At 39.6% G+C, this 13,667-nt stretch overlaps 1 protein-coding gene across 1 annotated transcript in view; it reads right to left on the bottom strand.

The window, feature by feature from the left end:
* The window catches only part of impg1b (interphotoreceptor matrix proteoglycan 1b), a 31,354-nt gene that overhangs the window by 11,016 nt on the left and 6,671 nt on the right, over positions 1-13,667 (bottom strand). The window contains exons 2-14 of the mRNA XM_061063567.1: positions 11,751-11,966; positions 10,565-10,731; positions 10,410-10,438; positions 10,121-10,155; positions 9,956-10,002; positions 9,704-9,844; positions 7,937-7,995; positions 7,442-7,629; positions 6,988-7,347; positions 2,776-2,931; positions 1,705-1,848; positions 1,276-1,431; positions 417-1,174 (exon numbers count right to left, since the gene is read on the bottom strand). Of these exons, the coding sequence (XP_060919550.1) occupies positions 417-1,174; positions 1,276-1,431; positions 1,705-1,848; positions 2,776-2,931; positions 6,988-7,347; positions 7,442-7,629; positions 7,937-7,995; positions 9,704-9,844; positions 9,956-10,002; positions 10,121-10,155; positions 10,410-10,438; positions 10,565-10,731; positions 11,751-11,966 (2,456 nt within the window). The remainder of the gene's footprint in view (positions 1-416; positions 1,175-1,275; positions 1,432-1,704; positions 1,849-2,775; positions 2,932-6,987; positions 7,348-7,441; positions 7,630-7,936; positions 7,996-9,703; positions 9,845-9,955; positions 10,003-10,120; positions 10,156-10,409; positions 10,439-10,564; positions 10,732-11,750; positions 11,967-13,667) is intronic.

Below are 13,667 nucleotides of genomic sequence, written 5' to 3'. Positions count from 1 at the left end.
ACAAAATAATTTGACCATCTTTTTCCATGGTAAGACAATGCTTCCTCTGTAATTTAACCATTTAAATCGTACAATTTTGATCTCAAATTTGGCCCTTGCTCAAAGAATTATAAAATGTATTTTAAAAAAATGGTTACTTCTTCAGAAAAATATAAAATACTTGTAATTTACCATGAATTTGAATTTTATAAAGCTGCAGTGAGGACAAGGCTTATTGCAAAAGAGCATCCTCACTTTATCAGGACAACAAGATTTAGATGAAGCACCAACTTATTTACTCTCATTAAAACATTATTTAAACCCATGCTATTTAGAATTTATTGCACAGAACACAGATTTCAGTTTGTGTGACAAAAACAATATGAGAATGAAGCATGCAAAATCATGATATCTAGCATAAAAGCTTGTGTACCTACCAGCTCAAGAAAGGTATTCTCCAGGGATTTATACTCTGGGGAGCTCTTGTTGAACAGGTCTTCAGAAAACATCATGTTAGTCACCCTCAAGCTAAAGAAAACCACTAACTCTTTGGTCTTCTCCACTGTGGTCACCAGAGGGGTGCTGGCTAGTCTCATGGCTGGTGTAGCTGTGGATCCATACGGTCGTTCATCAGACTCCGAGGGGTATCCGCTGCCGCTGCCTTCTTCTGGAGATATGGTCACTTCCGCCTCAGTGTTGTTTGGACTTGACAATACATCCTCTTGAGTGTAAGAGTTCTCCGAAGGTAGGTCAATGGAGACTGGTGTCACTCCACTATGCCATACCTCCTCTTGGGTGTAAGAGTTGTCCGAAGGCAGGTCAAATGAGACTGGTGTCACCCCACTGTTCCCTACATCCTCTTGATTGTTTGCGTTCACAAGAGGCAACTCTATTGAAGCCGAAGTCACTCCACTGTGCCCTCCACTTGACTCGTCTCTGTCTTCAGGGGTTTCACCGCTCTCTGTAGGGGGTTCCAAAAGCACCTCATCTATATCTGGTTCAATGCCTTGGACAGCATGCTCATGATACGATGGTGTGGAGACTGTGACTGGTGCTTCTATGACAGTTATCTCGGTAACTGTGGGATCTGTAAACTCTGGCAGGTCATTGGCTATCTCAGCAGGATTTTCCTCATTGACCACATCAGCAAGCACAGGTACTTCTAAAATAAAAAAAAACATATCAGAAAAGAGATCTTATAACCAAACTGCATTCATCTACTTTAAACTAAAAGTTTAATCCAGAAGTCAGACAACAAGATTGATAGATTGGAAAATTAAGTAGAATTTTAAATGCCTGGGACAGTTTCCTCAGGAGATGAAGTTGTCGAGATTGGGACTGCCGCTTCAGTGACAGATATCTGTGTTACTGTGGCAACCGTAGATTCTGGCAATTCATTGGTGTCCTCAGCAGAATGTTCGCCTCTTTCATCTTCAGCTAGCTCAGGTAAGTCTGACAAATAAATAATAACAAAAAACATATTTTAAATCTAATTGTAATATTTAAAGCAAGAGGCAGGAAGTTATTAGCCTAGCTTAGCATAGGATAAAAAACACATGCACTGATATTCAAACCTTGTAATTGTTTTTCTGGTTGCAACTAATCATTAAATGAAAAACTGCTGGTACATTGTGCATCAGTTTTGTTAGTTTTTTACATTTTCCCAAAACTATTTTTGAGAATATTTCGTATTTTTTAAAACTCAAGTAGTAGAAATAAAAATGCCTTGAATAGTTTGTTCACGAAACGGTGTAGTGTAGACTTCTACGACAGACAGCTCAGAAACTGTGGCAGCCGTAGTATCTGGCAAAGTGTTGGTATCCTCAGCAGAATGCTCTTCGTTTGAACCCTCATCTAGCTCAGGTAAATCTATAAAAAAAAAGGAGAAGATAATATTTTAACAGCTTAATACAGGTAATCTAATTGTAATAGGTATAAATGCAACTAAGACAATTATACTGTTGACACTTAAAACTTGAGTTTCCCCATCTTCTGGCCTTCTATTTTAACTTTTTATTTTTTTTATTTTTTACAAAAGTCAGATCAGAAGATACTACTCTCCTGTTACATAGGTATAGAGCTAAAGAAAGGTACAATTAGTCTAGCGTAGCATTAACACTGGAAGTAAAGTAAAAAAATAAGCAAAATAGCTAGCTTGAGTCTCTCATCTCTAGCACAGTATTAAGCATGTTTGATCTCATTTGATTAGGTCACACACAAATCGGGAATTGAAAAAATTGTGGTTTTTCAGGGATCTCTACTGTTACAATTCTTTAGCTGGCAATAGCCAAGTGCAATAATAGTCTTTCCATCTCAGTGATGTTACAAGATAACTACTGTCTGTGCCAGTTACGTGACTAATTGTCCTTCATTGACTTCCCCTTTTGACATGACAGTAAGGTGAGCAATAGAGGTACGTGTAGGTGAATGATTAAACTTCAGATGTACCAGACTAGCTTTTTTCCCTTGTTAGGGTGGATTAATCTTCTAAGCTAACTCTGGCAAACAAAAAAAAGCACAAGATAAAGTATGTCCTTAAATGATTTAAGGTTCTTATTATAATCTGTTGCCATACTGGCTGACTGACTGTTGTGTTTTAAGCTGCTTCAACTCCTGCTAGTAGACTTCCTGATGTTCCTTATTTGAACCTTATTGTTTTAAAAGACTGCAACTGTTCATTTAATTACTAGCTTAAAGAACATAGCGCATCATTTTATACGCATTTCCCCCAAATTAGTTTTGGGCAGCTTAACACAGCTTTTATACTTTTGGAATTCGAAGTAAAATTTGAAATGCCTTGGACAGCTTGCTCAGGAGATGATGTGGTGTAGACTGGGACTGTTACTTCAATGACAGACATCTCAGTAACTGTGGGATCTGTAAACTCTGGCAGGTCATTGGAGACCTCAGCAGGATTGTCCTCATTGACCCTATCCTCCAGTTCAGGAACACCTGAAGAAAAAAACATAATAAAGTGATTAAACAGTGGCCATTTTTCCTGAATGTTAACCCCTTGACACACAATTTTGCTCTTTTATTCTCCTGTATGCTTAGGTTCACTCATTTGCAAACTGCAGATACGATGATTGATTGAACCCTCATGCTGGGGGCGTCAGTAGCTAAGTCTGTAGGGACTTGACCAGATGGTCACTGGTTGAAGCTGGAGAGCTGCCATGGTACTTTCCGTTTACTGCAGAGGTGCTCTTGAGCAAGGCACAGAATCACCAAAAGCTCTGGTGCGCTCCCTGTGCAGCAGCCATACTCTGACATCTCTCTACTGATGCCTGTCCACAGGTCCTGGTTGTGCTTCTATATGCTTTGAGCCTAAGTGTGTGAGAAGCATGTCTCTAAATAACACAGTGAAAAACCAGAATGTCCCTCAGTGATTAATAAAGTACATAAAATAAAATAAAAATTAGTAAAAATTAAGTTTAAAAAAAAATAGGATTAGTGCTGAAGACATGAAGCAAAAAAAAACAAAACACATTGTTAAAAGTTTATGGTTCATTTATTTCTAAAAGGCATTTTAAAAAATCCATCTACATAGTGCAAGTTCAAGGATGGATATTTACACCCCTGTTATGCCTTGTCTGGAGCACAGTTGCTGAACACTCCAGCCCGACAGGCCTGAATGACTACCGCCCTGTAGCACTCACACCTATCATAATGAAGTGCTTTGAGCGACTGGTCCTAGCACACCTGAAAAACTGCCTCCCACCCACACTGGACCCATACCAGTTTGCCTACCGCAGCAATAGGAGTACAGAGGATGCAGTTTCCACTGCGCTGCACTCTGTGTTCACACATCTGGACAATAACAACACATACGCACGAATGCTGTTTGTTTGCTGTTTTAGCTCAGCAACACTGTCATCCCCTCCAAGTTAAACACTAAACTCGGAGACCTGGGCTTCAACACCTCCCTCCGTCACTGGATAATGGACTTTCTGACCAACAGACCCTAGTATGTTAGGTCAGGACACACCTGCTCCACCACCATCACACTCAACACAGGCGTACCACAGGGCTGTGTGCTGAGCCCATTCCTCTACTCCCTCTTCACCCACGACTGCAGACCTGTACATGGATCCAACACCATCATCAAGTTTGCGGACGATACGGCGGTGATTGGCCTCATCAGCAACAACGATGACACAGCCTACAGGGAGGAGGTACAGCATCTGGCCGCCTGGTGTGCTGACAACAACCTGCTTCTCAACACCAGCAAGGCGAAGGAGCTCATCGTGGACTTCAGGGGAGAAAGAGGAAGCACGCACAACCGCATCCACATCAATGGGATGGCTGTTGAACGTGTCTCCAGCTTCAAGTTCCTGGGGACCCACATCACAGAGGACCTCTCCTGGTCCACTAACACCTCCAGTCTGGTTAAGAAGGCTCATCAACGCCTCTTTTTCCTGAGGACACTGAAGAGACACCACCTGTCTTCAGCTGTACTGAGGAACTTCTACCGCTGTGTGATCGAGAGCATCCTGACCAGCAGTGTCACAGTCTGGTACGGAAACTGCTCTGTCACAGACCGTAAGGCGCTACAGCGGGTGGTAAAAACCGCCCAGCGCATCAGAAAGTGTCCACTTCCTGCCATTGAGGATGTCCAAAGAAAACGCTGTCTGCGGCAAGCTCACGGCATCCTTCCCACCCTGCCCACAGACTGTTTACCCTCCTGCCCTCCGGTAGGCGCTTCAGAAGCCTCCGGACCAGAACCAGCAGACTGAGGAACAGCTTTTTCCCCAGAGCTGTTTCTCTACTGAACTCTGCCCCCCGAACTCTGTCTCTCTGTCTCTCTCTCGCCCTCCCTCCCAAACTCCACCCCCCGCTGACCCCCCTTCCCCTGCACATCACCTCACACCCATCATCCCCCCACCACTCCTCCTGGTCATACACACACATCTCTCATCCACCTGTATTATTGTATTATAGTATGTTAATATCACCTCAATAAATTATCGACCTGTAAAATATGTCCATATTCTGTATATTATCTGTAATCTAGTATAGCATGCTCACTGCACCTTAATCTGTACATTATAATCTGAAGAATATACTTATATTTATAGCATTTATTTATATTTATAGCATCCCATTAATCCAGCCATATATACCCAATAATTCACTTTTTTTAGTCTACATCTGTAAATTTTGTAATTACTGTACATGGCACAGATTCTTGCACTTTCTGCTTATTTGCACTTCTGGTGAGATGCCAAACCTCATTTCGTTACTCTATACTTGTATATGTGTAATGACAATAAAGTTGAATCTCATCTCAAGAGACAGGAGGCGATTAGCTTAGCATAGCAAAGACTTGAACAATAAGGAATCTTAATTCGAGCAAAAAGAAAAAAATCCTCCTAGCAGCTCTAAAGCCCAACAGGTAGCAAGTTTTAATCGTGTATGTTTTAACAGTACACAAATGGAACTGTAAAAAGAAGAGGATACATGTTTTCTGCCAGATCTAGCCTATGCTGTGACCATTTCTTTGCTAGCACTAGCCAAGTATAGTTGTTGGTCATGGCAACTCAGGAGGTTGCTAGCTAATGTCTGAACCAGTAGCACAAATACATTCCCCATTTAAAGTAAACTTGACATTTGAACATGACTGTATTGTGAGCATTGGAGGCGCTAGTAGGTGGTTGATTGAACTGTGGATGCACAAGGCTAGCTTTTTACCCTGCTAAGGTGATGTTGCATATAAAGAGACATAGTGTGTCCTCTATTGTCAAACTACTATTAAAAGCAGGTTCAAGGCTCTAATTATGGACTCCAAAATTATGGAACGATCTGCCTCAGCACGTTAAACAGGCCTCTTCTCTGTCTGTTCTTTTCCCTGGCCTTTCACACACAGTAAGACATCGACTTTATTTATTTATTTGATTTCTTGTTTGCGTGCCTTTTTATTTTACTTATGTTTTATGTCTTTTAAATGTATGCTGTATTTCACATGTAGTTTTCTTTTATCTCATGTGCGCTGTTATGTATTTTTATTTATTCTTCTGTACAGCCCTTTGGTCAACTGTGGTTGTTTTAAAGCGCTTAAATAAAGTTGGATTGGAGTGGATATGATCTGATGAACTGTCTGGTTGTAGAATATATTTCTTCTACAGTTTATCTTTATTTTCATTTCATAATGAAAAGGGCTGAAACTCTTCATGAAATCATTGGGCTGTTAAAGTGTGCATCAATTCATACACAAACACATTTGCAAACTATGGAAACCCCGCAAGAATTTAAAAAATAAATTCTGCAGGCTTGAAGATAGTTGGGTTCACAGCACAAGTTTTGTAATGACTGGACCAACAGCAGACCACTGCTTGTTAATGGGTTTTAATATAATACATTGCCTCAACAGGGAGCCTCTCACAAATCAAACCACCAGGTCTAATTGCAACTGCAATGAGAGGGGAGTTTTCTGTCAAGGCGAAGAAGTGTAGGTATGTGTCAGAAATGAAGAAATAGGTCACTCTTTATATGGACAGCCTTGCATACGTTACATACTCACTGTCCAGTAACTTTGAAGACATTCTAATTCAATGTTTGATCCAGCAAAAGACCCATCAATGTGCCAGACTTCCTGACAAGCTTCAACTGTTTCCATAAATCCTTTCTTTATCTTTACAGCACTATACATCTTATGATGGAAATTCAATCAGTTGTTATTCTTCCCTCCTCCCTCTATATATTCCTTTCTGTTTGTCTGTTTTTGTATTTTCCTGATTTAATCCAATTACTTTAAAATAATTAGTAATCTCATATTTGTTTTGGCATAATCCTTAAGTAGGCTAAAATCTCCCTTTTCTTCCTTGTTTTCCAGATTGTAATATTTTATGATTACAGTAAAAACCCCTTCCAGATTTTTCTGTATGCTGTGTCCATTAACTGTACAGCAATGAGCTCATCCTCCTGCAGCTTTCCTGCCAAAATTTGGATCAAGACCTACAAACCACAGCGTGATGGCAAGATGTGGGTTAAGTTGCAGTTCAGTCAACCTACCGTCTTTCAGCTGTTCCTCAGGTTCAGCCTCAGCCGCATCATCAAGTTTGGTGTCTGGTGTTGTGACGCCACTCGGCTCCTCTGCACTATCTTCTGTGGATTCCTCTACAGAGGCCATTAGAGTCTCATCAGTGGCCGCAGGTGTAGTTTCAGGGACAATGTTTGGGATGAAAGGCACAAAGGTGTGTGTTTCTGGTTCACTTGTAAAAGCACCCGAGTAGTTTTCTATTGCAGCCACTGTGGGGAGGAAACTTTGAGTGGGAGTATTGTCCTCTGTGTGCGCTGATGTGGTGTAGTCCCCAGATACAATGCTGTCAATAGGATTTATGCCAAGCTCAGCAACTGGATAAATTGTTGTAACTGGAAAGAGGTTTAAAAGATTCATACAGCTTTAAAATGTTATTCTTAGCACCAACAGTTTGAATTAATTGGAATGTGAGTATATCATGCTTACCAGCCTCAAAGCTGAGTGTCCTTATGTCCAGCGGGAGTGACGGTTCCTCTCTTAAGGCCCTCACTATGATGTACTTCAGTTTAGGAGCATTAACGTCCTCATCTATGTCTGGCTCCTCAAGAACCTCAGCATCATCAGTGAGCTCCGTGTCTCCATTAAAGACTACTCGCACTGTCACATCGTCAGAGCTGATCAACAACACAACAAATCATGTCAGAACCCATCAAAACAAACAAACAGGCTTAACTTAAAATTCATGTCTGGGAAGCCAGAAATATCTGAGTCATGTCCCAAATGAGGACATTTTTGGGGGGATGGTACAGTTGGTACAACTGCAGAGATTATGGTAATAAGAGGCTTAAATGAAAACCACTTAGGGGGAAAAGTACAAGAAATGTATGTCTTATCTTATTAGCTGAAATGTTTGGTCAAAATAAATCATCATCACCAAGCACTATATTAAAGCTAACCCTTGTAGATCTTAATTCAACCTACCGAAACCCCAGAACTTGAATCTCTTTGAATCCTGGAACTTTTTCAAAGACACGAAGCATCTAAACAGAAGAAGAAGAGAGTCAGAGTTAAATTGTAATCAAAGAAACAAGCATTTATACAGGTGAAAATATGACGTTTTTTCATGTTTTTTGAATGTTATGAACTGTATGCATTTGGTTTACTTCTACCTTTGTTTGTTAATTCAATTCAAATAACTTTATTTATCCATTAGGAACTCCATTTGTGTAAAAGAGCATCAGTGCGCATACAGCTAGACACAAAAACAACAACAAAAACACACACATACAAGTGGCTGTATTAAAAGCATGATAAATAGGTCATAAATAATGATAATGTTATGGGCGGTAGCTAAACTGTAACCACCTCAGAGCAAGTTTTTTTTAAAGTGGAAAATTGGAATTGAGTTTTTATTTTTAAGGTAAGGTAAGATAACTTTATTGGTAACCGTAGGTAGATTTGGTTTGCAGCGAGTGAGTCAGCCTCCTTCTACACACAAACAACATGACGGGACAAAACATGATAAAGTGACAACAGTGCTCAATACTAAAGAGAAAAAAACCTAAGTAAAAAACAACGTAAAGTAACCCTCCGTAGGAATAAGAAAAAGAAAATAAGACTATACCATCAATCAAGTAAAGTAAAAAAAGATAAGAATAAGAATTTACTACCGATCAATAAAAAATGGTGAGTTCAAGATGAAGATATGACAAGATTATTATTATTTGTGGGATTGAATGCCTTTTTTTTTGTACAGGACAGTGGACAGGGTTGAAAATCAGAGAGAGAGAGAGTGGGGAATGACGTGCTGTAAAGGAGCCACAGGTGGAACCTGCACCAAATACGCCCTCTTGGGGGTCTATAGCCTCTGTACATGGGGCGCGAACCAACAGCAAGGCCATTGGTGCCCCTGCACTCTTGAATTCTGTAGAAAAGAAATGTCAAACTCCTGCAGTAATTGTTAAGCGCTGTGGCCAAAGTCTTCGTGAATGCTTCTTAGCGGGAGATAATCTATATGATTAGGTCTTACTATTTCAGGCTTGTGGTCATTAACTTAAGTCCCTTTACTGACAACGTAAAGCTGTTAAATCAATCAGGGTGAGTTATTACTCCTAACAATACAACCCTATGGAAGCTGGCACTCTGATCTCTTTGTAAAACATCTTGCATAATGGCAAACTCCTGCTGGGAGAAAGATCTGTCAAGTTTGAAGGGTAGACTACAGGCAGAGAGGGACATTCTGTTTGAGAAGAGGTTAAAGATTAATGACAAAATAGCCGTTGAAATGTAGCCTATTTGAAATAACTGAATCTGAAATCATCATCATTTGAATTTCTGTAAGCTTAGATTGGGTTTGAACTGGGCATGACAATTCTTGATTAAATCTTTCACAAAGAATTCAACAATCCATTTGTAGGAAAAGTCCTTTCACTCTTAACACCTGAGCATCGTCCATGGGCCAAGTATTGACGGCTGTGGGTGATTACTGTTGGCAGCAGGTGTTGAGTGTCGAACACAGTTGTCTATTTTCAGCTGCAGTACAGTACAGACTGTTGATGATCTAATTTTTTTCAGTGGCAAGCTTTGAGCGTTGCGAGGAGATTTCAAGCCTGGTGTTAATAAAAACTAGCAAACGCTTCAGAGCTGCCATTTAGCATTGTATTCATAGCTTAAAGAACAATGGCAAAACATACATATGTTTAATATAGCCATTTGCTGTAGGTCTGTGTACCCACACTTGGCTTTTACCTTGTCTGTGAGCTCTCGTGTTATTTCACTGGTATGTAGAGCCTCTGGGTCACTCAACACGTCGTTGTATGCCGGGTCAACGACGGTGACACTGAACTCCACAATGTACTCAAAATTCTCCTTTTTCAAGTCTTCTTGGATCTGGCAAAGAAAATCAAATGTACACTGTTATCAAACCAGAACTACATCCTTTAATAAAATAAATATTGAGAACAATAATACGTGATTGTGACGGTTTTTAGGTTATCTTACCACTTCGGCCTCAGTTGGTAGCAGAAGCAGATGGGGCGTCCACGTGCCTGTGTCACAAAGTCAGCAGTTTATTTGTGTTTTTATTATAATGAAACATAGTCTTAGCTCTTAAGTTCAGCATATTAGTTTTATTGAATGGTACTGATGTAATAGTGTCAAACTCACAATCCCTGTTTGGATCTGGAGTTCCAGCGTCAAATCTGGGAATAATAGAGCACATTTGGTATGACAACAGTTAAACAAGGAGGTCATCAATATTTCTTGTGATTACATGTTCTTTGCCTAATATCCCATAGTTATATTCCTTATTCTTATTAGAGTGCCAAAGGTTAAGGTTGGAAACATCTTTTGAACTTTGCGGTTCTAAGGTGTATTTGAAAAGAGTAGACACACAGCAAACACACATGGGAGTCTCACATTAAACACAACATTTAAGAAGCACAGTTTGACATACCCTTCAATTTCAGCTGTCATGGCAACTCTCTGGAAATGACAAACACAATATTAACTGTTACAGATGGGCGATAAAACAGCTCTGCAGTTTGAACAGTGTACAAATGGACTTGACGGTGAGGTTTTTTCTTTTGGCTGCATTGGTGCCAGACTCACCCTGGCCACCATATCAAGATGCTCCTGAGCGCTGCTGAAGTTCTTTGCCAGGTCATCCATGCAGAGGTTTTCATGCTGGCAGGTGTAAACCCAGGATCTGTACTCTTCTGAGTCAGGGACTCGGTCGAAGAAGATCCGAAATGCCTCCCAAATTGCCTCCTGACAAACTGAAAAAATAATATATTAAATAGCAAATATTTTAGAAGAAAATACATCATGCTTTGTTTAAAAATCACATAGAGAAGAAGACCCAGTATGGAGATATCAAACAGCTGAAGATAAAGAGGATTGTTGGTTTAGATCTTGACATCTCTGCATGTGGCCAGTTAGCAGTGATTTATCTATAAGATAAGCTGATTCCTCACAGAGACGCATTTCAGTGCAGCTTGACATAACAGTATAAAAATCTCAAAATGCTACAATAAATTACAAAACACATTAAACTTGATGCGATTGTGACGGCTGAATGAGGTTTTAGTGTCAGATCCAGTAAATGTCAAGCTGTATATTTAAGTTTGTTGTATGTCGTGTCATTTTTGTGAATATTAAAATCATGAGCACAAAGACCCCCTGAAGCCACAATATGTTTTATGGGCCTCTGTGGCCGAAACAAGCTCCACATTGTCCAATATCAGGATGCCTGTGGGAAATTTATTCTCTGACAAACTCATTTGTGGAGCGATGCGATTACCTCCAACACACCAAATTAATCTGCCGCCTTTTAAAATCATATGCCACAGCAGCTGTAGTGGAACAATTGGAATTACTACGCTATTATAAGAGCCGGAGTGGAAATCTTTCCCTCTGAAATTCATCAGCAATCCATCTCTCATGGACAAAGGGTATTTGCATATAACTTGATTATATGAAGTGTCCCTGAAGTCTGTAAACCAGCTTCATGGCATCATGCAGCAGCATCTTGTCAACATCACCAGGTCCTAAATGAAGACCATATATATAAAGCAACATGTACGGGTGTGATCCATAATTGATAAGATTAGATAATCACACAACTTTTAGAGAATTTATCTATCCCTTTATTCTCTTTGCAAAAATGTACACCTGCAAAACACATCAGAGCAGACAGTAATCTATCAAACTGCAAAGAAATCTGTTTGATTAAATGTGTTGTTCTCATTTGACACACAGACCAGCTTCTTCATTTCAAAGTGAAAATTCCTTCTACCTCTGAGTTTGTAGTAGGTCCGATGGCTGCTGATGACTTCTTTCATCGTCTCCTGCGGACACACTGTGACACCTGTATGGAAGATTGTTGACCTTTTCGTCCGATGCCTGCCCTGCTCTGCTCTGACATCTGTGGTGTGTCTGATTGGTCTGGGGGCTTCTAGAAAGTGTCGGTACTTCACATCCCTGAGTCCAGAAAAGTCTTTGTCATGAGGATCTGAAAGATAAGTCAGTGAGGTTAGACGATGTATAAAAATGTACATTATGCTTTTATAGAACTGTACATTTGAGCAGTTCATAACAAGAAGCTGACTTTTGTTGCCTATCATTAAAAAGGTTGGTTACCACACAAAGCCTAACACTCTTTGTAAGTACAGCAGTTGGTGACATTCTGAACTTAAGGTCGCTAAATAGTTCATATACGAGTTTGTCAACTGTTCCCTTTGCAATGGCAATGTTGACATTTTTGAGAATTAATTTGAATACTGCAAACACAGACATCTTGATAATAATTATACACACAAGTTTGTGTCAGTATATTTGTCACATGCATAGACTGTAATGGTCACATGTCAGCACGAGAAAACTGCAGGCCTTGGCGATGTCATAATGATGTCACTAGGGTTGACTCACAGAGTGCCTACAGACGTAAATATTTGAATAGCCAGCTTGTCTCGTGGACTCAGGTTTGGGGTCGTGTAGAAAAATGTAGTGGTCCTAATAAGATCATATAGAGTTGCATTATGGGTAATGTAGGATGCTATACATCAGTACACCACAGGTATACATGTCAAGTAATGTTCCCTCATTTAAACTATGCAAGAGTATTACTAAAAGACGGGGATACTGCCTTGTGTCAGTCTTACGTTTGTTTCCAAGGTAGCCAACAGTATCAGTATCATAATCATTAGCTTTGGCAACTATTCCTGGTGTCCAACACACAGTCACAAACAGCTTGATTAACAAAATACATAAAGAAGAGAAAAAAAGTCCATCTATTTAACAGAAATTAGGCAATAATCACCACTAGGTGTACATATGTAGCGTCATAATCACATAGTCATAATCAGACTTGTGTTTTATTTCTGCATATGATATACATATATACCCATACCAAAAATGCATACACATATGCACACAACACATATTTGATAAACATTAACCATTGTCTGAATCCCCTTTCATAATGTTTCTATTATCTAAATTCACAACTAATTTCTGGCCCAATTTTCAAAGACAGAGTATATATTTGATTATGGTCGATTGAATACTTGAATACTGCACTTTTTTTCAAATGAATTTCTTACATTGAAAAATGTAATAACAAAACAGTAATCAAGCTGTGACAAACCAAAGCATTTACAGTAGAACTCATCTAATACAACTGGAGGCAGGAAAAACTCTTCTCACAGATTACCAGGGCTTTTCATGGGCCCCCCTTGAAATCTGATTGGCCGCAACAGATGGCGCTTGAAAATCCTTAACTATGATTGGTTATTTGTTATCAGAGGCAGGACTTGTGTTCAAATCCACTATTGGAGCTTTTTTTTTGCAACAGGCTGTTAGTCGTTTCCTTTACATATAAATGTAGCATTATGTTCTTTTGGTAGCACTTTAGATTGCAAATACATTTTTTGCACATCTATTTCCTAAGATTTGTGTTTGGGAAAGTAGTATCTCCATAAAAATTTGCAACTTAGCCCATGCACAGTCTTAGTTGCAATGAACCTACAGTAAATGCAATATTTAAGTACCCAAACATATACATGTATTTGTGCAAGTTAGAGTGTGTGCAGGAGAATGTGTTCAATTTTACCTTGTTACTCAGAAGAATAAATGATAAGTGGATATATTAAGGGTAAATTAATTATAGACACTGACTTCATGCCACCTCTGCGTAAGTCAGTGCCTGGGTTGG

The sequence above is a fragment of the Labrus mixtus genome, chromosome 18, assembly GCF_963584025.1.
Source record: "Labrus mixtus chromosome 18, fLabMix1.1, whole genome shotgun sequence".
NCBI classification, from domain to species: Eukaryota; Metazoa; Chordata; class Actinopteri; order Labriformes; family Labridae; genus Labrus; species Labrus mixtus.
Note: the sequence above shows the minus strand (reverse complement) of the source record. Positions and strands in the feature narration are given on the sequence as shown.